This window comes from Dendropsophus ebraccatus, chromosome 4, assembly GCF_027789765.1.
Source record: "Dendropsophus ebraccatus isolate aDenEbr1 chromosome 4, aDenEbr1.pat, whole genome shotgun sequence".
NCBI lineage: Eukaryota > Metazoa > Chordata > Amphibia > Anura > Hylidae > Dendropsophus > Dendropsophus ebraccatus.
In genome coordinates this window covers 21,759,925-21,785,764 of record NC_091457.1, presented here as the reverse complement: position 1 = coordinate 21,785,764, position 25,840 = coordinate 21,759,925, and the positions used below count along the sequence as shown (strand labels likewise).

At 44.3% G+C, this 25,840-nt stretch overlaps 1 protein-coding gene across 1 annotated transcript; it reads right to left on the bottom strand.

Annotated features, from left to right (window-relative positions):
* Positions 1-1,325: 1,325 nt before the first annotated feature.
* On the bottom strand, positions 1,326-25,322 carry LOC138789501 (cathepsin L-like). Its single transcript, XM_069968177.1, has 14 exons — positions 25,099-25,322; positions 23,599-23,712; positions 20,408-20,489; positions 20,249-20,313; positions 19,537-19,612; positions 19,103-19,216; positions 17,188-17,333; positions 16,819-16,915; positions 14,193-14,273; positions 10,234-10,353; positions 9,803-9,867; positions 2,289-2,379; positions 2,144-2,202; positions 1,326-1,709 (listed from the first exon to the last, which is right to left on the bottom strand). Exons 1-14 carry the CDS (start codon positions 25,300-25,302, stop codon positions 1,635-1,637), a joined length of 1,389 nt encoding a protein of 462 aa, XP_069824278.1. The 5' UTR covers positions 25,303-25,322; the 3' UTR covers positions 1,326-1,634.
* Between the last annotated feature and the right edge of the window lie 518 nt (positions 25,323-25,840).

Below are 25,840 nucleotides of genomic sequence, written 5' to 3'. Positions count from 1 at the left end.
CAGCGGTCTTGAGCACAAGAGCGGGGCGTGGGGGCCCCCTGTATGATGGTGGCCCCAAGCGATCGCTTGGGGTGCTTGGTGCCAAAGACCGCCACTGGGGCTATAGTCACTGATGGAGTAGTGTAATAGAGAGGTTTCTCGATTTGATGTTCTTTGTATTCTCTGTATGTGTCTGTGGGTATATTTATGTAGCAGAGCTCATTGTGTGTGTCTATATGTATGTAGCAGAGCTCATTGTGTGTGTCTATATGTATGTAGCAGAGCTGTTTGTATATGGTCATGTAGCAAAGGTGTGCATGTCTGTATATTGATTTAGTAGCACTGTGTCTGTGGGTATGTTTATGTAGCAGAGCTGTGTGTGTTTTGACATATCAGAGCTGTGTGTGTATGATGCAGCAGAGGTGGGTGTGCATTGTGAGTGCACCAGAGCTGTGTATGTGTGGGTTTAATGTACCATGATACACAGTGTTAAAGTGGCCCTGTCATTTGAATAAACTCTGACCCCTTCACTGCATTAACCCCTTCACCGTCTAAGACCACCAGGAAAGTTTAATTAGCATGAAATATTTTTTTTCCTCCCTGTTTTTTTTAGTTGTGTAAACCAGGAGTGCGACTGATAGTAAGGTGCGTCTTATAAAGTGAAAAATAGGGTACTAACGCTGGCCATACACAATACCTAACAATTTTGATCTAATGTATATGGTGGCCTCATCTGGGGGGATAAGGATCAGGCAACTGGAATTCAACATGCCCAATCCTTTAGTTACCAGTTAAACAGTTGGAAAAGGTGTTGGCCCCATCCAATTGAAAACACACACATGCTCTAGCCCTGTTCTAGTGCTTGTTTTTAGCCTATGCAAAGCTTGGATTTTTACATAACTTACATAACCAACTTTACACCTGGCGGATATTCAGCCATGTGTGCATAATACATGTGGACAGTTCTAGCATATATTTGTAGTGATCATTTTTGTCACTTGCACACATATCTGCAAGTATTTATTGCATGTATGAACAAAGTTTTCACAGTGCTGATGCATATGGCGGCCTACTTTACTGTGCCATAGGAACAATGTTCAAGCCTGGTGGTGGTCACATATACAAATTTATGGTATATGCATTCATATAGTTATAATAACTTAATGTGAGGTAAAATGTTAGTGTGGACACATAGGGGGAGCGTTGGTGTAAACATGGTGTAAAGTGAAACTGGCTCAGTTGCCCCTAGCAACCAATCAGATTCCACCTCTCATTTTCCAAAGAGTCTGTGAGGAATGAAAAGTGGAATCTGATTGGTTGCTAGGGGCGACTGAGCCAGTTTCACTTTACACCATGTTTGATAAATCTCCCTCATGGTACCTCTATGCTTAGTCTCAATGCTAAAATATTAAAAGTGAATCGTAAAATATATTAGTTCATTTCATCCAGTGTTATCCAAGTATTAAGATCTTCTTTCATTAAAACGGATTAATAGCTAAGAATAAGTGACCGGCCTTCTGTGAGGAGAGGAATACACATCACTAACATCACATACGGCCATGGATACTAGGTGATAGAGACTCTCAGCACGGTGCTCCCCCAACCATCACACGACCATGTTTGCTGGAAGCGGAGGACTTCTTCTAGAAGGTTCTCTAATCTATGACTGCAGAGCTGCACATGGTGTTCATCCCACAGGCTCCGGTGCCCCGATATAAGTAATAATAACCCTGGAAAAGGGAGAAATTATTAACAGGTTAAAAGGCAGAAGCACAATCTGCATGTATAAAGGCAATTTCCACTAGCTGTACACATTGGGGACACTTAAGAGGACCAGTGTACAAGTACGCCACTCTAAAATAAAAGCCTGTCCCCTTTTTCCCGCCCGACGTGCACCTCTTAGTAAACCCGTTCAGCCCTCAGCACAGCAATACTACACCTGCTCCCCCATGATTTACACCTGCAAAAATGATAAATCAGGAGACCACACCTCTTCCCTGCCTTGCCACGCCCCCTCTGCCGCCCATTAGGTGAGCTGGGGATATGGCAGGCGTATGCCAGGGAGAAGGGGCAAATCTACGCCTTCTCCCTAGAGTATGCCAGTGGCGCAGTGATAGTAAATGCCCCCCATTGTGTTTGGAACAATGACGAATATCTGGTTTACCTCCTCTCCCCAGTCTTTTCCCCAGCTGTTCTTGATAGCCCAGAAAGGCTTCCCGTTACCTACAGAACACAGAAACATGGAATGTAATAGAAAAAAAAAAACCAATACATTGTTATCTGACGAAAAGTCCTAAATGACAACTTACGAACTCCGTAGCCGACTAAGAGAACAGCGTGGTCGATCATCCAAGGGTTACACAGGATGCGGAATGGGTGAGAGATCCCTTTACGGTAAAACTGAAGGAAAGAAAAGAAATGTAAGTAATTGGACTTGTAGTCATTCAGGGGTGGCAGGGAACGCTTATATACTGGATGGGGGAAGCTTAATCTGAGGTTATTGGGGGAAAGATCAGGAGCAACATCAGAAAATATTACTGAAGGAGTAGTAGATGCTTGGAACACGCTCCCAGCAGATGTGGATGGTATACATGCCAGGGATAAACATATCTATTATGAGATAAATTATATAGGGGCGGACTAGATGGAGCAGGTGGCCCTTTTCTGCCCACACAGCAGTATGTGTACAGTGTCACTTTGTTATAGCTAAACGTCTAACCAAGGAAAGAAATAGGAGGGGAGGGAAGGAAATAAAGGGAGGAAAGGAAAGGAGGAAGGGAAGGAAGGAGAAGAAAGGGTAGGGATGAAGAAAAGGGAATGGAAGGAAGAGTAGAAGGAAAGAAAATATAAAGAAAGGGAACCAAAGAAGGGGGGGGGGGCAAAAAAAGGAACGATATGGGAAGGGGAGGAAAGGTAAGAAATGGACCGGTGGAAGTAAAGGTGTGACAAGTAAAGAAGAAAGGGGAGGAAGGACAAATAAGGGAGAAAAAGAAAAGGAAGGTCTAAGGAGATGAAAGATAAGAGGAGGGAAGGAAAAGGAAGAAAGGAAAGCAATGATAAGGGGAGGAAAGGCAAAAGAAGGGAAGGGGAAAAAAGGAAGGATGGGAGGAAGAAAGGAAAGAAAGAAGAAAGGAAGGGATTTATCAAGATTAAAGCGACTCTGTACCCACAATCTGCTCCCCAAAACTGCTTGTACCGTCAGATCTGTCCTGGGTCCGTTCAGCAGGTGATGCAGTTATTGTCCTAAAAATTGGTAAAATTGGCGTTGCCTAGAGTGTCTGTGCCCTAGGCTTGCGACGCCTCTCTGTCCTTCCTCCCCACCCTCTTCATCATTAGGAATATCTCTGGGCAGGATTTCTCCTAATCACCACTTGTTTGAACACTACACAGGTTCCTTAACAATCCACCACATATGTGCAGTGTTCAGACAAGTGGCGATTAGGAGAAATCCTGCCCAGGGATGTTCCTAATGATGAAGAGAGTGGAGAAGAGGACAGAGTGACGGTGCAGGCCTAGGGCATGGACACTTTAGGCCACGCCAATTTGACACAGGGCTGCAAGTTTAAAAGTTGTTTTTTGAAACAATAACTGCATCACCTGCCAAATGGATTCCAGAAAAGATTTTGGATTAAAAGCAGCTATCCGAAGGTCCAATATTGTGGGTACAGAGTTTCTTTAAATAAATCCCCGCCCCCATGCACCCCACCAGATTTACCTAAAGCCCTTATTACACGAAGCGTAACAAAGCGTTACAGCCGATAATTGTTTATTGTAAATAGAGGACAACGATCAACCGACATGCACGTTGTTGGCTGATCGTTGTCTTTCAACATGTTGAAACAGCAACGATCCCGATAGCAGCGATATGCTGCTGTTGCCCCGTGTAATAGGAGCAGCTGCAGCAGACCACCGCTACCTTCTATCGCCCTTAATGTATTATAAACTAGTGAGTTACTGATGGACAGGCAGTAGGTGCTGTGATCTAGGATACAACATTGACGACATATCCTTCTATAAAGAGCACTTAAATTTGAAGGGTTAAAGTGCCTAAACTGCATATACCTGATTACAAGGCGATCAATAGGAAATAGAAAAATGTAATGAAGTTAGCCCTCTTAGACTCCTGGGAGCTGAAAACAGTGATCTGCCCCCCTCCCCCATCCCAGAAGTCATAAAAACATTAATAAAAATCTAAGCTTCGCTATTATCCCCAATTCTGTTAAATCTTTTTTTATTTATGACCTTGTAGATGAGATGGGAAATAAGTGAAGTGTCAGTTTTTGCTGATGCCATAAAACTATATAAGACACTGCGCTTGATGGTGAACTATTACAGTGACGGCCTGACAAGCTGCGGATAGATGATAAATGTAATGTGACTGTAGAGGAACGCACCTAGGCTGCAGGGATAGTATGGCTGCATATTCATTACAGAGAATATAACTGGGGATACTGGAGTAATAGGAAGACTGCGGTATACTGGTCACCTGCACACTCCATTTTTAAGATGCATAAAAGTTTAAAGGGATTATTCACCTAGGAGCGAAAATATGAAATGCTAGCTGGTCTTACTCACCAAGTCCCCCTGAGTATTTTGAGCCGTCTCCTGTCTTTCTAGCTGCTGCCATTACTGAATTAAAAGTTTTTCTAAAAGACGATCTATATCCAAGATAGGAAACTACATTTCCCATCATGCATCTCCCTAAATGGTCTGTTTGCGTACTTGCCCCCTTAGCTTTCTTTCCTGCCCACTGCTGTCATTACTATTGCACAGTGAAGACAGGGCTGTTTTTATGACAGATTTTGCATCACAACACCCCAATATGTATTCTATACTAGCTGATGATGTAGCACAGCTGATGTGCGCATGGTGTAGCTATGTACTTATTTGCCAGGGGGTGTAGTGTAGGTTTAGATCTCTGCTTGCTAACTTTGGATGGAACTAGAATGTTTTCATTCAGACTCTAAGAACATCCATAACACTTACAATACACAGAGCTGTGACACAAAGACAGGTACATATGCCTGCATTCACTGACAGCAAGAAGAGATAGAACTATAACTTTTCACATTACAGAAACCTAGGCTCAGGGACACATGTAATTCTATGGAAGCAGCACAGGTGCATAGAGATGATGCAGATAACGCCTCCTGCGGGTCGTGTTACCAAGTCAATAGACAGCTAACCCAGCCCCCAGAGAGGAGATCACATGTCCTGTGACTACAAAGGGAGGGGGGGGGGAGAGGGAGCTGAGCGTGGTCAGAGTAGAGGATTTTACATATCCAGAGGGGATAACAATGAGAAAAAAAACATGGAAAGGGTGCAAGATAGGTTATACATGTATATTAGACATAGGGTGACAGTGGGAAGGGGGATTATTTAGAATATTGTGTTTGTTACCCAGATAACCCATATAAGATATCATGCCCCTCTATATATCACTGGTAAGGCCCCGTCTTCAATGTAGTAAGAGCATATAATGGAGCCAGACAGGCTAAGAAACTGAAGTGATTAACGCCTCTGCTCTCTCTTTGTGAACCACAGCGCATGTCACAGCTGCTCTTGATACACAGAGTGTACCGTACCCCTCTGGTGCTGAAAAAAATCGGATTCAGAACGGATTCTAGATGCCCACGATGTGGGGAGGACGAAGCCCACGTTCTCCACATGTTTTGGTCATGCCGGGAACTTGAGTCCTTTTGGAGGGAGGTGCTGGCTCTCATTAAAAAGGTGTTCGGGCTGGATACTGCTGTGCACCCCAAACAGTGTATTCTGGGACTATTAGATCACCTTAACCTGGATGACTATACGGTGTTGGGAGTACAGCGACTACTGTACCAGGCCAGGAAGACTATAGCTGCCAAATGGATCCAAACTCAGGCCCCCACTATCACAGAGTATATAAATAAGATGAATGTGGTGATACGCCTGGAAAGGGGGGTGTATCTAAAACGGGGTTGCCCTCGCAAATTTGAAGCAATTTGGGGTAAGTGGGTGGATACACCGGGACTACCATCACGCTCCCTCTTGCAACTCTGTAGAAGCCCTATGCAGGCGTTGGTGGGGACACTATAGCTATCCCGATAACCTGACTGGATGATAATGTAGTTAGATATAATGCACTTGGAGACGGCAGGAGGTATTACGCAATCTGAGAGGTATGGCACGAGGTTTAGTTTCTGGTATTCTTCTTTTTGTGGTTTTTATGTTACTATGGGACCATGAAACTGTTAGTAGAAGAACTTCCTTTTCTTCTACCTCCGGTATTTGCTGTTGACTACATATGAATGGTCCCCGTTTAATGAATAAAATAGAAAAAAGTTAGGAACTGTACCTTCCTGAATGCTACCTGCATGTAACCTCTTGTCATTGTGTCATTAAGAATCTTCTGTATGACTGTGTTACTCATATACTCATATACTGTATTGTACAGATCTTAATAATAAAAAAATTACTTGATTTAAAAAAGAAACTGAAGTGATACATGAGATGGATGATCTTTCTTAGAAAAAATAGTTGGAGAAGTTGGGTTTGAGAGAAAAGACACCTTGGAGGCGATTGTATTAGTATGCATATGACGTATTTAATATAAATAGACATGAACAATTTATTCCAAAATCTGCAGAAGACGAGAACAATCAATACATGTGGAGGAGAGGCGATCCGGACCCCAGAAGAGATGTCAGAGACTCTAGAAGGCTTTCTAATAGTATAACAGCATAACCATTAAAAGGCCAGACACTCACCTAGTGATACCATGAGTAATAATGAAAGAGAGGGAAGAGGTGCAGTTGATTCACAAGATTACTAAACAGTCATATCAGTGTGAGAGAGATTATCCTGCATGAGGATGAGATGAACAGGACTCTACTACACAATATTGACATAAGAACTGGGACACCCACGGGTGTTTTCAAGATATCCCATTCTAAATCCTTAAAGGAGAAGTCTGGTAAAAATTTCTATTAAAGTATTGTATTGCCCCCCCAAAAGTTATACAAATCCCCAATATACACTTATTACAGGAAATGCTTACAAAAAGTGTTTTCCTGCACTTACTACTGCATCAAGGCTTCACTTCCGGGATAAAAATGGTGATTTCACTTCCTGGATAAAATGGTGATGTCACGACCCAACTCCCAGGGCTGTGCGGGCTGTGGCTGCTGGAGATGATGGCAGGGGGACACTGAGGGACACAGGGCACTGGAGGGACACTGAGCATCCCCCTGCCATCATCCTCTCCAGCAGCCACAGCCCGCACAGCTCTGGGAGTCGGGTCGAGACATCACGATTTTATTCAGGAAGTGACATCACATGTTATCCAGGAAGTGACATCACCATGTTATCCAGGAAGTGACATCCCCATGTTATCCAGGAAATGACATCCCCATGTTATCCAGGAAGTGACATCACCATGTTATCCAGGAAGTGACATCACCATGTTATGCAGGAAATGACATCACCATGTTATGCAGGAAATGACATCACCATGTTATGCAGGAAGTGACATCACCATTATATCCAGGAAGTGACATCACCATGCTATCCAGTAGTGAAGCCTTGATGCAGTAGTAAGTGCAGGGAAAAAAAAACACTTTATAAGCATTTCCCGTAATAAGTGTATATTGGTGATTTGTATAACTTTTGGGGGGGTAATACAATACTTTAATAAAAATGTTCGCCAAACTTCTCCTTTACGCATTTAATACAGAGTTAACCTTAACTTTGCAGGTGCAACAGCTTACCAATCTTCTGGGAAGATTTTCTATGAGACTCTTTGGGAACAGTTGCCCAAGTTTTTTTGAAGCCAGACAGTGATGTTGGGGAGAGTCCAGGCTCACAATCTCTATTCTAGTTCATCCCATAGGTGTTGAATGGGATTGGATCACCAAACTCCCCCTCCATGTCTTTATGATTCCACTTTTCATTCCTCACAGACTCTTTGGAAAATGAAAGGTGAAATCTGATTGGTTGCTAGGGGCAACTGAGACAGTCTATCTTAGTTTCTAAGGGGAATGTGGGCCTGATAAGTAGAATAAGAAGTATTTTCTCTAATAAGATATATTGCAGCATTTCTTTTGTTCTCATGTGCTACTGATTTACTGTGTCTCCATATGGTTTATGTACAAGTACTGCCCTCCATACAATCACATTAATCAGATCACTCTATGGCCTCCTATTAACCCATTGTTAGGATTAATTCTAAGAAAATTATAATAGGTATAAATATACAGCGCTGGAACATTTATAAGTGGTGCTCCACATTCCTGAAGAAGAAAATGTGACTTGTGTGATGCCGCACTCTGAAAGCCCGTACTAGTTCAGGCTGGGGGATGGGTTATGTGGTCTGTGCAGTTTGTATAGCAAAAGTAAGTAAGGGTCCTTTCACACATACAGATAAATCAATTAAGTGCTTGCTTAGTGAACGACAAGTGATGATTTTTTTTAAACAACAGGTGTTCAGACAAGGGGATAAATCGCTGAGAAAAGTCGTTAATATGATCGTAATTACATTCGTATATATATTTTAATGATCGTAATTGCGTTCATATCTATATACTGTGAGTGATGATTGTTAACACTGAAAGACTTGAAAACAATCAACAATGATTTTGAAGTCAGCTCAAAAGATACGATCAATGGGGGCGATTTATCAAACATGGTGTAAAGTGAAACTGGCTCAGTTGCCCCTAGCAACCAATCAGATTCCACCTTTCATTTTCCAAAGAGTCTGTGAGGAATGAAAAGTGGAATCTGATTGGTTGCTAGGGGCAACTGAGCCAGTTTCACTTTACACCATGTTTGATAAATCTCCCCCAATTGCATACAAACAAATTTGTCCTTTGATTATTGCTGCATTTAAACCAGAACATTATTGCTTAATTTAAAATGATTTAACGATTTTTTGCACGATAATCATCCCACATAAAAGGTCCTTAAAGGGGTAGTTCAGCAAAAAAAAAAAAAATCTTTTAAATCAACTGATGCCAGAAAGTGCCAGAGATTTGTAATTTCCTTCTTTTAAAATATTTAAATTCTCCAGTCTTCCAGTACTTATCAGCTGCTGTATGTCCTGCAGGAAGTGGTGTATTCTTTCCAGTCTGACACAGTGCTCTCTGCTGCCACCTCTGTCCATGTCAGGAACTGTACAGAGCAGCAGCAAATCCCTACAGAAAACCTCTCCTGCTCTGGACAGTTCCTGACATGGACAGAGGTGGCAGCAGAGAGCACTGTGTCAGACTGGAAAGAATATGCCACTTCCTGCAGGACATACAGCAACTGATATGTACTGGAAGTACTTTACAAATCTGGAAGTCATTTACAAATCTGTATAACTGACACCAGTTCATTTGAAAACAATTATTTTTCTCTGGAGTACCCGTTTTTATGTGACTTCCAGTGTTCTAGATATACAGTGGAATTTGGATGGTACAAGTATACCACAGTGGGTGGGGTCACTTGTGTAAAAAAAAAATAGCTTCTGTGTAGCATTACACACAATAATCATTTGCCTAATGTAAATCTATTTTGGCTTCTTACACAGAGCACATGGTAAGCCCCACCCTCAACTTCCTGTGCTCCATCTTACCTAGGCCGTTACTAGAGACACATTTCCTCTAACAACAAGCACTGGACAGAAGATTGCAGGGAAGGGAGACACCTAGTGGCCAAACCTTCAGAGCTGTATTCCTGAGGTAAGGAGTCAATTTTGGTAAAGGAAGTGACTTACAAATATAACAGGACTCACATAGACACAGGCTATCACATGGAGGGAAGTGGTTTGAAATAACAGTGACCATTTAAAGCAGTTAGAGCGTCTCACCTGCATTGCAAAAGCATTAAGAGCTATGGATATTGGTCCATTCTGCGCCAACCAGGCTGCAATCTCTGAAAAGAAATGAAGTCATTAAAGGGGTTACCCAACGCTACAAAAACATGGCCACTTTCCCTCTACTGTTGTCTCCAGATTGGGTGGGGTTTTGAAACTCAGTTCCATTGAAGTAAATGGAGCTTAATTGCAAACCGCACCTGAACTGGAGACAACAGTAGGGGGGAAAAGTGGCCATGTTTTTGTAGCGCTGGATAACCCCTTTAAGGTGTAAGTACTGGCAAATAACGTTACAGGAAATGTAAAGAATCAGAGCCAAAGGCAAAGCCTTCTGATCACCCAGCACCCACTTTCAGAGCACATGGTATTAAAGAGACCCTTTATTTCTCTTATTTCACCCAGGACATGAGGCGCCATCAACGTACGTGTCTCATCTTTTGGAATCTCCACAGAGCTGTTGATAAAAGCGGAGACTTTGTTGGTGGTGAAACTGCACCGATCCTTGTGGCCCAGGTAGCTGTAATCCTGTTCTGACTCAAGTCCTCCTAGAAAACGGACACAAATATAACGGACACAAATTAGAATGCCATGGAATATAGAGATGGAACCAAATGTCGGAATACCCCGGTAATCTCAAGAACAAAGACCTCTGGCCCCAAACTTGCCACTCCATTATAAGCTAAGGGCCCTATTACACAGAGCGATAATTGGCCTGATTCGGCCAATTATCGCTCACTGTAATAGAGAGAACGATCATTGGCTGATCGTTTCTTTAGGCCAAAACCTAAAATTATCAGCCGTCGCTGCGTGTAAAAGCGATGCGCGGCCGGTGGCTGACGATTCTGCAAACAGTATACATTATCTATCCACGCTCCAGGGCTCCTTCTGCGGTCTGCTTCTTCCCAGGTTCCGCACGCTGCGGGCTTGAAAGGCCGCTCTGAAGCTGCAGTGCGCAGGACTCGGGAAGAAGCAGACCGCAGGAAGAGCCCCGGAGTGTAGATAGGTAATGTATACGGTTTAAGGCTGGGTTCACACTACGTATATTTTAATCAGTATTGTGGTCCTCATATTGCAACCAAAACCAGGAGTGGATTAAAAACACAGAAAGGATCTGTTCACACAATGTTGAAACTGAGTAGATGGCCGCCATATAACAGTAAATAACGGCCATTATTTCAATATAACAGCCGTTGTTCTAAAATAACAGCAAATATTTGCCATTAAATGGCGGCCATCCACTCAATTTCACCATTGTGTGGACAGAGCCTTTCTGTGTTTTTAATCCACTCCTGGTTTTGGTTGCAATATGAGGACCACAATACTGACTGAAATATACGTAGTGTGAACCCAGCCTAAAGGGGTAGTTCGGCGCTAAACAATTATTCACAAAGTAACACACATTACAAAGTTATACAACTTTGTAATGTATGTTATGTATGTGAATGGCCCCCTTCCCTGCGTTTCCCCCCACCCACGCCACCCCCGGAAGTGTGATGCACTATACTCACCTGATTCGTGTCGACCCCCGTCCGCCATCTTGTGACATTGATGTCATCTTCGGGCGGCCGAACCACTCCATTCGTCCCTCGTGCCGGCCCCCTCTGCTGCGTCATCGGCTGCTCAGCGGCTGAGCACAGTTATGACGCGGCAAAGGGGGGGCGGCACTAGGGGCGGTCGGAGCGGTTCGGCCGGCCGCCCGAAGATGACATCATTGTCACAAGATGGCGGACGGGGGTCGACACGAATCAGGTGTGTATAGTGCATCACACTTCCGGGGGTGGCGTGGGTGGGGGGAAACGCAGGGAAGGGGGCCATTCACATACATAAAATACATTACAAAGTTGTATAACTTTGTAATGTGTGTTATTTTGTGAATAATTGTTTAGCGCTGAACTGGGCTGCAAAGACATCGGCAACGATTTCCGTGCAGCCCTTGCTAAACGATTATCAGGCCATGTAATACGCCCAGTAAACTACTGCAATCTACCAGATCGGCACTTAGAGTATTCATCAGGCCCCCATTGGCCCCTCTAATAGGACTCCAAGACTCATGTCCCCATTCTTGAGACTGCAATTAGACACATCCACTATGCTGTGGAAAGGAGATAAGTGTTAAAAGTTGGAGTACCCCTTTAAGTATAATACTGTAAAGGGTGTTGGTTAAAGAGAACCTGTCACCCATCCGTACCGGATCCGGATGCAAGGATTTACTAAAAGTAACAGATCAGGAGTATTGACAGATTCCCTTTAACCCCTTAAAGTGTCATGGTCGTATTTTTATGTATTTTTTTTTAGAAATCAATAGTAATAGAAACTTTGTAATTGGGTTGATTAGGCAAATATGACATTATTTATATTCATAAAGACTTTCCCCAGGTTCCCCCCTTCTCTCATTCACTGCTCATTATCAGGAAATCTCGACTCTTTTACATCAGTCGAGCCCTGTGTAACCTATCGAGAGGGGAGGGGAGAGGAGGGAGATTAGTCAGCAGCAGAGAGCAGAGAACAAAGGTTTATACAGTGGGTATTTAGAGGTCAGAGAGGTCAGTGCTGACATCAGAGGAGATAGCCTGGTGATGCAGCTGTAAATTAACTCTTTGTTGTCTTGTTTTGGTGCCTCATCTCCCTCCACCCCTCCCCTCTCCATAGAGAACCATGAAGACAGGGGGGAGAGCTTCAAACTTCTTCTTCTTTATAAAAATAAATTTTTCAACTAATAAACCCAATTACAAAGTTTCTTAAAATCGCCTGTACTATTGATTTCTGCAAAAAAAAAATGTAAACGACAGTGACACTTTAAACTGTAAAGAAGACACAATGCTGTGATTGTATTATAAAAAAAGGGCTTATACAGCTATGTGTGGTACAGAAAATATTCGAACATTTCCTCTGCATGCCGCTCTACATATCTGCAAAAAGAGGTGAGCGCAGCATAGCACTGGTCAAAAGCAATGGAAATCTGAGATGAATAGTATACAGAACTCGTGCTCCCAATGTGACAGCAGAATACCGAATACCAGGCCGGAATGAGCCGGGTCCATGTAGTGTGACTGGGGATTGTATAATGTATAAGTATAATGAGGAAGCATGTGGCTGGTACAGTGCTGGAGGGGAAGGACATCTCACCCAGGCTGCTAGGTTAAGCGTAATGGGTTATCTTGTTGGACTTTCTGATAAAAATTAAAGCATTACTGTTATTTAAATAAACTTTACACAAGTCACACATTTTAAAAGTTTTGATTGATCAGGGTCTCAGTGCTGGGACACCCACCAATCTCTATACAACAGAGGTGGTAGAAGCACCCTACAGGGCACTTCACTCCTAGGTTTGCTGCCCCATCTGTCTCATTGCAGGGATCTAAAGAATCTAAAGAGCGTGAATTGATCTTTGATTGAGCAGCAAGCTGGGGGGGTGAAGCGCACTGCCCTGGACTTCTCCCTGTTATATCAAAAAAATTGATGGTTATGACAGCACTGAGACCCGAACCTGTACAATAAGTCTATTTAAATTACAGTAATCCTTGGTGATCAAGAGAATTTTCACATAGCTAGCAAATAGTTTTTCCATTTTTGTGGTCGACTCATGCATGCCACCTACTGTCAATCTATTTAAAGTGTTTAAAGGTTTGATACATTGTATAAAAATTTCACAGAGAAGGGGTTAAAGAGAATCTGTCTTGACAATAGACCACTCCTTCAAGATAAAGGGCCATATTACACTGATAAACAAGCCGCCGATCTGCTAGATCGGTGGTTGTTTACTGAGTCTATTAAGCAGCTCGATAATTGTGCAACAAGGGATGTGTATATATGTAGTTAGCGATGTCCGTGCAGTCCTTGCCTTAGGTGTAAAATAATTAACTTTATACATACTGTCCACGCTACTGGTGTTCTTCTTGCTTCTGCTCGCTCGATGCTGCCTCCAGTGTAACCTCTCAGCCGCTTGATGAAGTGACAGGCTGCTCAGCCAATCACTGGCGTGACACTGACCCGTCTTGGTCAGTGATTTGCTGAGAGGCCCGTCTCTCCAGAGACCGGTTCTAAAGTTCTATTGGCGGCTACAGGCAGAAGGCAGAAGGGAGAAGAACACCAGGGAGCGTGGACAGGTAAGTATAAACTTTATTATATTTTTATACATTCATCAGCCAATGATTTTTTGACTGGAATAAACGACACGATCAGCCAATAATTGCTGTCATTGGCCAATCGTTGCCTTTATTTCAAAGAACTATCGTACTGATCTGGCAGATTATCATTCCGTGTAATAGGATCCAAAGACTGGTCCGGCATGAGGACAGATAGCCTTTTCATAGATTGGCCTTATGTCTTCTCAATTTAATAGTTATTGTGACATCACCTGTAGGCGTGTGATATAAGAACCTACCCAGCTTCTCAATAGCTTCATATGCATTTGATGGGAGTCCTCCGCCACAGGCTTGATCCACAAAGTCACAATCCACCAACTCTGAAAGAAAGGACACACAGGTAAAAGCTACAATCGATATGGGAACATTGTAGATTTCCTGATCTAGAGTTATACACTGTGATTTTCATTACGGTATGTGAGTTGTCCTAAAAATTCACGTGGACTGAGGCTTCCGAGGATGGTGTATGTGTTATGTCCCTTAATACAAGAATATAGATAACCTGTCAGCTAATTTTGGGGGACTGGACTGCTGAAAGGGAATCTGTCAGGATACCAGAATTTTGAGTTCGATACCGATACCAGCTTTCTTATTTCGATACTCGATACCAATTCGATACTAAATAAAGTTTTAAAAAAAATAAGTAACAATACAAATATAAGCGATATACTTATTTATGTGATTTTTGATAACTTTTTTTTTTTTTAAAAAAAAGCAAAAGGGATTATTAGAACCTTTTATTGTGATTTTTAAAAATTTTTAATAACACTTTTTAATTCCCCCCTACCCTGCAGCATAACTCCCTGTGCACAACAGCATACCTCCTTGTGCACTACAACTCCCATCATACCTTCTTATGCACTACAACTCCCATCATACCTTCTTATGGGGATTTGTAGTGCACACGGAGGTATGCTGGGAGTTGTAGTGCATAAGAAGATATGCTGGGAGTTGTAGTGCATAAGAAGATATGCTGGGAGTTGTAGTGCATAAGAAGATATGCTGGGAGTTGTAGTGCCCAAGGAGGCATGCTGGGATGTTGTATCGGGAGGCTTCTGCTGCACAACTGCAACTCTCAGCATACCTTCTTGTGCACTACAACTCCCAGAATACCTCCTTGTGCACTACAAATCACCATAAGAAGGTATGCTGGGAGTTGTAGTGGACACTGAGGTATGCTGAGAGTTGTAGTGCACAAGAAGGTATGCAGTGAATTGTTGTATCAGGAGGCTGCTAATGCAAAACTGAAACTCCCAGCAGCATACCTCCTTGTGCACTACAACCCCCAGCATACCTCTTTATGCACAAAGGTATGCTGGGGGTTGTAGTGCACAAGGAGGTATGCTGCTGGGAATTGTAGTGCGTTAGCAGCCTCCTGACAACAACTCCCAGCATACCTCCTTGTGCACAACAACTCCCCACAAGAAGGTATGCTGCGAGTTGTTGTGTCACTGTACCCGGGGGAAGGGTGGTGGTGGGGGATCGGGCAGGTGCGGGGGACCATGCTGCACGGGCGGCTGCGGGGGACCATGCTGCTCGGGGCGGGTGCGGAACTGGCAGGTGCTGGATGGTGGGGAACTGCCGGGTGGGAATGGAATAGTTAAATGACTGCTGCCCGAACACGCTCGCGGGCCGCAGTCATTAGCAGTGGGGGCCGCTCCATATGCAGCAGACTCGTGCTGCATATGGAGCGGCTCGGGAAGGGTTAAATGCTGCTGTCAGTTATGACAGCGGCATTTACCCTGAATAGCCAGCACTAGCGCTCGCTATGTGCCGGCTATTTGAATTTGCCGCCACCGGGAGCGGAGACCGCGTGGGCGGAGGAGGGGACACCAGGGGGCCGGGGGTGGCACACAGAGAACACGTTCGGCGCTCAGCTAGCCGCTGCCCGTTTTCTCTGCTCTATACTTTATATTAAGCTGCTCTATTATGCAGCTTAACATAAAGTATCGATACCAGGAAATCCTGGTACCGAACCGTTTTTATACCCGAAATATCGATAGTAGTATAGATATTTCGGTGCATCGTGCATCACTAGTCAGCACCCGGACCGGACCTGAGGTGCTTCTGGTGTAGTGTAGGTGGCTGGCCCCTTGTTAGCATGATACCTTCAGTTAATCCGTCCGTGCAGTAGATTCTGAGCAATCTTGGGTCGTACTGTAATCAAAGGTTTATGCTGCGCTTTGCCACGCCTCACCACATCCCTCTTTTTCATGCATATTCACTGCTGCCCAGCCTCCTGCACAATGTTGTCATCACTACTGCATGCGCCATCTTGTCAGTTCGCACATGTGCCTCTGATCTCCCAGGCCGCGCCTTCCTGGCTTCGCTTTTCCAGGATTCCGGGCAGACTGCAGGGAGCTGGTAAGTGGAGGGAACAACATCATCAATAAACTCTGCTTGGCAACGGACGCACGCTGAGGGACTGAAGCCAATGCCCTTAGTTGGGACACCTAAGGCATGTATGCTGCTCATCCGACCTACGGCACCTGCACGAACAGGAGATCAGAGGAGATCAACGCACAGTGATGGTGACAGCATCGAGCAGAAGTCCGGCCAGCAGTAAATATGCATGAAAAATAGGGAGGAAGAAGTAGTGGTGAGGCGAGTCAAAGCATGGCACAAATGCCAAGCCACTACTCCTCTTTGACTCTTGATTACAATACGAGACTCAAGACTGCCCAGAATCTACTTTCAATCACTAAAGGTACCATGCTCACAAGGGGCCAGCCACCTACACTACACTGTCAGCACCTTGGGCCCAGTGTAGGTGCTGACAGATTCCCTTTAAATCTGTCACATGATGAACCAGCTCAGTGAGATTCCCTGGTCTGTATAATAAAGTCAGGTTTCCAGCTACCGTACCTTGCTCCGAGAGGGGGATGAGCGACCCATTCTTCAAGAACCACTGTCCCTCAATATTTCCAGTGACTGAAAATGCCCAACATGAGCCACACATGCCCTGTACAGGTAGAAGCCGTAGAGTTATATAGGAAATGCACTACAAAAATATATACATTTCTATTGTTTATATGTTCAGAAAACCTCCATGCTATAATAGTCATAGTGACAAGGCAAAAATTCTGATAAAATCAGCAAAATGCTGCCGACAAAGCAAAGTCCTGTAAACAATCCTTGCACAATAGAGGTTATGTGACTACTGTGGAGGGAATTAGGAAGTGTGCGAAAGTGTGTCCGATCTATGTGTGGTGCAATGTATACACTGGACGCTACCTGGTTCTTAACTTCAGTTACTGCTCCATGTTCTCTCCAATCCCATTGTGCAGGAGGAGGCTCCGCTGGGGCCAGAGCCATCTTCATAGGGCGAGGAGGCTGGCTGGAGAGTAGTGGATTCAGATACAGCTTCCTGAACTCTTCCTCTAAAAGTTGCAGACAAGGTAAAGAATGTGAGTAAGCTGTGGTTAGTTAAAATGATCACCTATAAAACAACATTCCCTCCATGTGATTCCTAACAAAACTAAAAATCACCTTTTTTTTTTTTTTTTTTTTTTTAAACCAAAAATGACTACTTATAAAAAACCTCTAACGTTTTAGCCACTAGTTGTCTCACTTCTCTGCAATCCACTAACTGTTGTCAGGGAAAATCTGTCTTTAGTAGCAGACAGATCAGGATAAATTACAGAAATCAGAGGTGTGCTCTTTGCAGCGCCTGGACTGTGCACTAGCAAGATGTGATAGTTAGCATGTTGCTGCTTAAAGGTAAATCAAGGCTTCCCTCATCTTTAACCAGCCATAAAGCTCAGAGTAGCCGTCACTAATTCAAATATCAGAGTACCTACTACTATATGTCCACAGTGCTGCCATATTGTTTCAGCTTTATAGCAGCAGCTCAGTGCTTAGTGTAACCATTTCCTTGCTGTTTCCTTCACGTCTGCTCATAGAGTACCTTGCAAACCCAGTGCATCAGTAACCTCTTCTACCCCCATATGTCTTTTAGTACTGTACTGTGTAACTCATCAGCTCTGCACTGTATAGCCTGTTCAGTTCAGTGACAGCCCAGCTTTAGTCCCGTCACATCACGGACGCTAACATACTCTGACCACTGACAGCCCCACCAGTTCTATAAAGGGGTACTTTATTTTTTCTTTGCAAAGTCTGTAAGAGATCATAATTATATATATATATATATATATATATATATATATATATATATATATATGAAAAATAATAGAATTGAACGGCACTGTGCTGACTTGAAGTCAATGGCTTCCAGCCGATGGGTGCACGTCCTTGGCAGTCGACCCCCGACTCCACAGAATATAGAATAAAGCAGGTAGACGGCACTCCAATAAAGTGAATAGGTGCAGGTTTATTCACCCGTATACGTACAGCAACGTTTCGACTCAAAGCCGAGTCTTTTTCAAGCCTTGAAAAAGACTCAGCTTTGAGTCGAAACGTCGCTGTATATATATAGGATATATATATATATATATATATAGGATATTGCAATATTTCCTTTATGACTGAAACCACATATATATCACTGGGGAGTGCAGAGGAATAAGATCATAATTTTAAAAAGTTTAAAAAAAAATTCACCCTAAAAAGAGGGACCCTATACAGTATCCATTCCCTAGCAGATCCCTAGTTTTCCCTGACTTCTCATCTGTTCTCTTACAAATTTCTAAGGTGAATGATAGAAAGGAGATGGATGAGGGATTTTCAGGTTCACTGAGAGATCAGTTACGATGCCTTTGGGATTCTATGAAGAGGGGATGAAAAAGAAAGTGGAGGAAAAAGCACAGACAGGGACACTGCTGGTTTATTGTGTACAAATTGGCCTACACTGCACAGTACTGCTCTATAATGTCCTCCATGCCGCTGCTGCTGTTGTTACTTCTGTGGGTTTGCTACAGAGAGGTAAGGAAACAGGGTCTCCTCTTATTTGTGTGTCCTTTGAAGTTGTTCACACATTTAGGAGCTAAACTTAGCAGACACTTAAGAAATGGAGCCCGCAGAGGGCTAAAACTGATAGAGAATACCACATACCACATAAAACGGCCAGAAATAGTTCTACGCCTCATGAATATACATATACGACAGTTCATCCGGAAAAGTCCTCTAAAATTTTCTTCCTCTTCGGTGCCTATCCTACTGTCTCTCTACCAGTCAGAATCCAGTTTCTCACCTGTGAGATCACTAAATTTAGTGATGCCATACTCCGCAGTTCCCTGGTCTTTTTCCTGAATCTCCTTTGCTTTCTTGAGATATTGAGAAAATATCTGCAGCCTCATCAATGCCTCTGAAAGACAGGATTAGGGAAATGGAGGTAAAGGCAGCCATGTTGTAGAGACACATCAAAAGTTTTGATCGGTCCCAATCGATCACTAGAATGAGACGGGAGAAATGCACTCTGCACAATGACTGACTGCTAATGTAAGTCTATGGGACCATCTTGTGTCCTGTGCACAGACAGCTGGGGGGGGAGCTGTGCGCTTCTACCTGCTCATTCTACCCCCGACCGATCAAAGCTTAAAAAGTTTGTTTTAAAGTCAAAGGTCCACTTTAAAGATAATGCCACGTAAAGTCATGTCGGTACCATGTATAATGTGAGGCACTCACCTTCATCATCCTTGTATTTTTTATCGTAGGTTGTCACAAAGTCCTTAAATAATGATAAAGTTTCCAGCATTTCAGCCTAAACAGAAGAAGTCACATAGTAAATTTCCAGACCTCACCATAGACATCAGGGCAGTAATGTTACCCATACACATTAGATCACACGTACAGGATCTGATATGAAGCTGCTGATTCAAAGCAAATCAATTCTAGGCCATCAAATCTGCTGCGGATCTGCTGCAGATCCTGTACGTGTGAACGCGCACATAAAGCTGCAACCATGACCACCAATAACTTTGGTCCATAGTCGCCAGTCCCTGACTGTGTACGGTGCAGAGAAGCCTTATTCACCCATTGATCACATATGACTAGAGATGAGCGAACCAGGTTCGGGTTCGTGTCCATCCGAACCCGAACGTTCGGCATTTGATTAGTGGTGGCTGCTGAACTTGGATAAATCTGGAAAACATGGATATAGCCAATGACTATATCCATGTTTTCCACATAGCCTTAGGGCTTTATCCAACTTCAGCAGCCACCGCTAATCAAATGCCGAAAGTTCAGGTTCAGATCGACTCGAGCATGCTCGAGGTTTGCTCATCTCTACATATGACCAATACAACGGCCAATACCAACTACAATTGGTTTCATCAGTTAGTCACCAGTCCAATAGATGTTTAACCTATCTAATGTGTATGGTCAAGGAACGTGATACCTCAGCTTTCACGGACTGTCCCTCTTGCTCAGAGGAGGATGGTTTATTTTCTTCCTTTATAACATCTACAAAAAGAAAGTAATACAGATTACAAAGGAGGATGGGGATCGGCAAAGATGGAGGGCGAGATGGGTCATAAAGACGTGGAAATGTACAGACCTTCCTGAGAACATGTTTTCGCCAACACTTTTGTCTCGTTCATCCAGGGAACCACCAACATGGAAAACTTGCACTGGACTTCCTGTAAAACAAGATAATACTATAGCGTGAACCTATGTGGTATCTGCTATTCTCAGCCCTCGGAGTGCTGTGATGAGTGGTTATGCGTGTATATGAGATGACCAATGGTCGCACAGTGTTGCTGTAACATCAGGCAGCCATTGATCACAGCTTGAAGGTATATGGTTTCTACCACACAACATGACCTGAATCTATGAAGCTATTCTTCTGGGATGGAAGTGGAGTGGAGCACCAAAGACCAAGGAAGGTAGCCCCTTTAAAAGCAAGTATTTTTTTTCTTTCAAATTAACTGGTGCCAGAAAGTGCCAGAGATTTGTAATTTACTTGCATTAAAAAAATCCAGTCTTCTAGTACTTAGCTGCTGTATGCCCTGCAGGAAGTGGTGTATTATTTCCACTCTGACACAGTAGGAGCAAACCTCCATAGAAAACCTCTCCTGCTCTCCAGACTTAAGAGAATACACGACTTCCTGCAGGACATCCAGCTGCTGATAAGTACTGGAAGACTAGATATTTTTTTTAATAGAATTAAATTACAAATCTTTGGCACCGGCTGATTTGAAAGAATTTTTTTTTTACTGGAGTACCCCTTTAAAGTTATATTAAAAAGAAAATAGGGAGTCTAGGGCATGCTAAATTTTTTAAAAATATCCAAGATTATAACACGGCATCCCGGTGTCCTGCTGTTATAGACCATGTGAAAGACCAAAAAGCTGAACGCTAAGATGACACAGACACACTGAGGAGATCCATCAAATCTTATGCAGAGGAGCCGTTGCCCATAGCAACCAACCAGATTGCAGCTTTCAAGCGCTCTGAAAAATGAATGAGCGCTGACTGGTTGCTATAGTAACTGCTCCCTCGCTCCTCTGCACAAATCCGTTTTGGACAATTCTTGTATTTCTTAACCCCAAAGCCAGGGCTGGGCACCAACTAGGGGAAGTCTGAGATGTGGACACTGCTATATGGCTGCCATCATTCCTCTACGGAAACGTTCATACTTACTGGCGTGCAGACTATGGCGTGATACCAGACTGCGGACTGGTCACCTCACAATGGCGAATGGCCTGATCACCTCACAATGGCGAATGGACCGGTCACCTCACAATGGCGAATGGACCGATCACCTCACAATGGCGAATGGACCGATCACCTCACAATGGCGAATGGACCGATCACCTCACAATGGCGAATGGACCGGTCACCTCACAATGGCGAATGGCCCGGTCACCTCACTATGGCGAATGGCCCGATCACCTCACAATGGTGAATGGCCCGATCACCTCACAATGGTGAATGGACCAGTCACCTCACAATGGCGAATGGCCCAGTCACCTCACAATGGCGAATGGCCCGATCACCTCACAATGGCGAATGGCCCGATCACCTCACAATGGTGAATGGACCAGTCACCTCACAATGGCGAATGGACCGATCACCTCACAAAGGCGAATGGACCGGTCACCTCACAATGGGGAATGGACCGATCACCTCACAATGGCGAATGGCCCGATCACCTCACAATGGCGAATGGACCATTTAGTTTTGTCAAATCTGTGAAAGGGGGTCAAAGTGTTGCAAAACTACAATTCCCCTCATGCCTGGACAGCCAAAGCTTTAGCGGAGTAAAAGGTATGTTTACACTGACTAAAACAGGCGGAATTCTGCGCGGAGCCCCCGCCGCAGACTCCCACCTGCCTCAGTGTGTCAATACAATGCCTCGCATGTCTCCGCTCAAAGAATTGACACTTCAATTCTATGAGAAGAGAGCGGCGCGCGGGGCATCACATTGACACAGTGAGGCAGGCGGGATTCCTAGTGGAGTCCGCCCGGAATTCTGCCTGTTTTACTAGATGTGAATGGGCCTGAGGAGAGCGCCAACCTGTCAGCTCAGCGCTAGCTTCCCCCTCGTTCCCTGCTCACTGCCCGAAGCATGCGAGTGGGAGGGGCTGCCCAAACAATCCTTAGATCATTTGGGCTGCCCATTGAGGCTGACATGACCGGGATCTTTCAGCATGTGCACATCGGCTGATCTATGCTTTTCAATATGTGCTGTTACATGAAACGAATATTGTCCTGAACGGCCAAGTTAGGGCGATAACAGTTTTGTGTAATAGGGCCTTTACCTCTGTTAGACATCTTAGGCCTTATTTACACGTTCAGTGATTTTCAAGGTCTGTGGGTGAAGTCCGCTATCTACCTCGGTGATTGCATCTATTTAGCATCTGTGTGTGTGTTTTTCAAGGATTTGTTTTAAGCTTAAAGTTACACTGATTACATCACATCCGTGTTTTTCACGGACTGCTTGGAAGTCAGATCCGTGCAATCCGTGAAAAACACGGATCTGGTAGACTTCTATAGGGGAATCTGTGCCGTGATGTCATCCGAATTATGACATGTCTTATTTTTTCACAGAACAGGTTGCGGATCTGTGAAAAAAACGGAACGTGTGAATAGCCCAATAGAGAGCAACAGTCTATTAAATAGTCCATGATTACAGACAACTTTACAGAACGTGTGAATGCAGCCTTACACCATAGATGTATAACGCTCTTTATACCAATATACCAATATACCTATATACCAATTTATCCGGCACTCAACAAACCCTACTGACTTCTTACATGGTCCATCAGTCCCTGTAGGAAAAATAGCGTTGTGTATGGCGTCTGACTTAATTGTCTATTGTTGTGTTATAATCTAACACACACACACATTATATATATATATATATATATATATATGTAAACTATATCTACAGTATATATATATATATATACACACATCAGAGCTATCAGTATTAATGCGGGTGCGGCAGCATGTTCTCCGACATGCCATCCATTCCTCTGGTGACTGATTTATTCTTCCTATTACAGCCCTGAACCTATAATAACACATGTATATAATCACAGTCAGCGTTCTGTGAATAATAAGAGTATTATCCGAGTCAGCATATCCCCCGCCGGCCCGTGTCAGCAGATCTGAGTCACTGCTCATTGACAAGTCACCCGCCCGGCAGCTGACGGGATCTGGTGTGACCAGGCTGTGGTTGTGTATACCATAACTTCCCATCCGTGTCGGTATTTGTTTTATGTAAACCTGGTGACTTACCGCCAGAGAATCCGAGCTGTGAAGGTGGCAATCACCCAGGACCTCCCGGTCGCCCTTCTTGCACAGCGTGCGTCCCAAGAAGACAGTGAAGTCATATAATATACCGGATACCAGCTGCAAGGCGAGGAAATAGACCAGGGCGGTTTATGTAAATAGAATCAGACTAATTATATTATATATATATACATACACACACATATATATACCTTACTATGCAATATAGACCACCAGAAAAAAGGATAACACTAAAACAAGATACTAAGATAGCAAACAATAAAAGAAAGCACCATCCTATCTATAAGTCAGGAGAAGCACTGATCTTCAACCTGTGTCACTCCAGCTGTTGCAAAACTACAACTCCCAGCATGCCCTGACAGCCTTCGGCTGTCAGGGCATGCTGGGAGTTGTAGTTTTGCAACAGCTGGAGTGCCACAGGCTGGGAAACACAACTGTATGCAGAGTTCCAGAGACTCTACAGAGCTCCAGTGCTGCTGCCCCCCAAAGCCAGAGACCCCCAGACTGAACTTACAGAACTACTGATCCCAGGCTTCTGGTGGGATCTACAGATAGCATAATTCTTCCCATATCACTTACTGGCATCATCCACTTCCAAAAACTTTTGACATATTGTAGGGACACGTCAAGAGGGTGCGAGAAAAACCCGTATACAAACCATACCCAACGGAAGCCTTTTTTTTTTTTTATAGGGGTCCATCAGGTTCCTGGTATAAAACTTTCGTGAACCCAGGGTATAACGTTTTAATAGCTTAAAGGGGTTGTTCACCAAAAAAATGTTTCCTTTCAAATCAACTGGTGCCAGAGATTTGTAATTTACTTCTGTTTTCCAGTACTCATCAGCTGCTGTATGTCCAGCAGAAAGTGTTGTATTATTTCCAGTCTGACACAATGCTCTCTGCTGCCACCTCTGTCCATGTCAGGAACTGTGCAGAGCAGGAGCAAATCCCAATAGAGAACCTCTCCTGTAGAGATGAGCAAACCGGGGTCGGGTTTGAGTCGATCCGAACCCGAACGTTCAGCATTTGATTAGAGGGCGCTGCTGACCTGTAGTAAGGCTATGGGCGCTCCCATAGCCTTACTTCAGGGGTCAGTGGTGCAGATGGGGGGAGAGCGCTCTTGGCATCCATTTCTCTGTTTAATGGTCTGTAAGCTCCGATCAAAACTTCTCACACCTCTCCATGACATGTCAAAAGTTTTCTTTTTTAAGTGACAGCGCCCATTTTAACTACAAAATGTTACGGTCAAGGTCCACAGTTCTTTTGGAAATACTGGACAAAAAAAAAACACAATTTTTTTGGAAACCTTACAACCCCCATTATAGTCAATGGTTTCCATTTGGCTCTGGTATGTAGCTGATCCGTCAACGGCCGACAACACAGGCCCGGTCAGCTGACCCGACCATTCCTGTGTATAGATCAGGAGAGAGTGCCATTACGATCTACCTACACGATATCAGCACGGCCACTAGGGGGCAGTACACACCTGTTTGCGGAGGTCCTGGATGGCCAGGGCCCTGTACACCTCCTCCCGGCCGCTCTCTGCGTTATACTCCCGCTCCGCCAGCTTCATCAGGGTCTTCATACTGGGGTCCCCTGGTGCTGCCTGCATCCACCGCCCCGGGGGGACACCGTACACCAGCCCCGCCACCCCCAGCACCAACAGCCAGCAGCCGCCCGCAGCCATCATCCTCCTGAGCGTCTGATCCGCAGCCGGCTCCAGCACGGAGATAAACAAGCGTCATGTGACCGGGTCATGTGATAGCTGCAGGCGGCTCGGCAGACATCTTTGTTGTGTGCAGTATAGGTTATTGCTGGCTCCAGTATCTGGGACGCCGTGCCCTGGCTGTGAGTGTAGGGCGGCAGAAGACTGCGAGAATATGCTACTCCCCTCTGCTCGCTAGGTGGCAGTGTTGTCCTGGAAATAGAAGTAAACCTTGCTTTGTGGGTCTGGGTTTACGGTAAAATTACACAGTAAGAACCCCATTCACCCCCCCCCCCGCCAGGCACAGGGAACACCCCATAGGGCCCCCTGACACAGAGGGCATAGTGTCCACCCAGCAATTGTACCCTAATGCCCCCTGGCACAGCAACAGCCCCCTAGAGACCCCCCAGACATAGTAATTGTACCCCCAGATACAGTAAGTACCCCCTAGTGACCCCAGGCATAGTAATTGTACCCCCAGATACAGTTAGAGCCCCCTAGTGACCCCAGGCATAGTAATTGT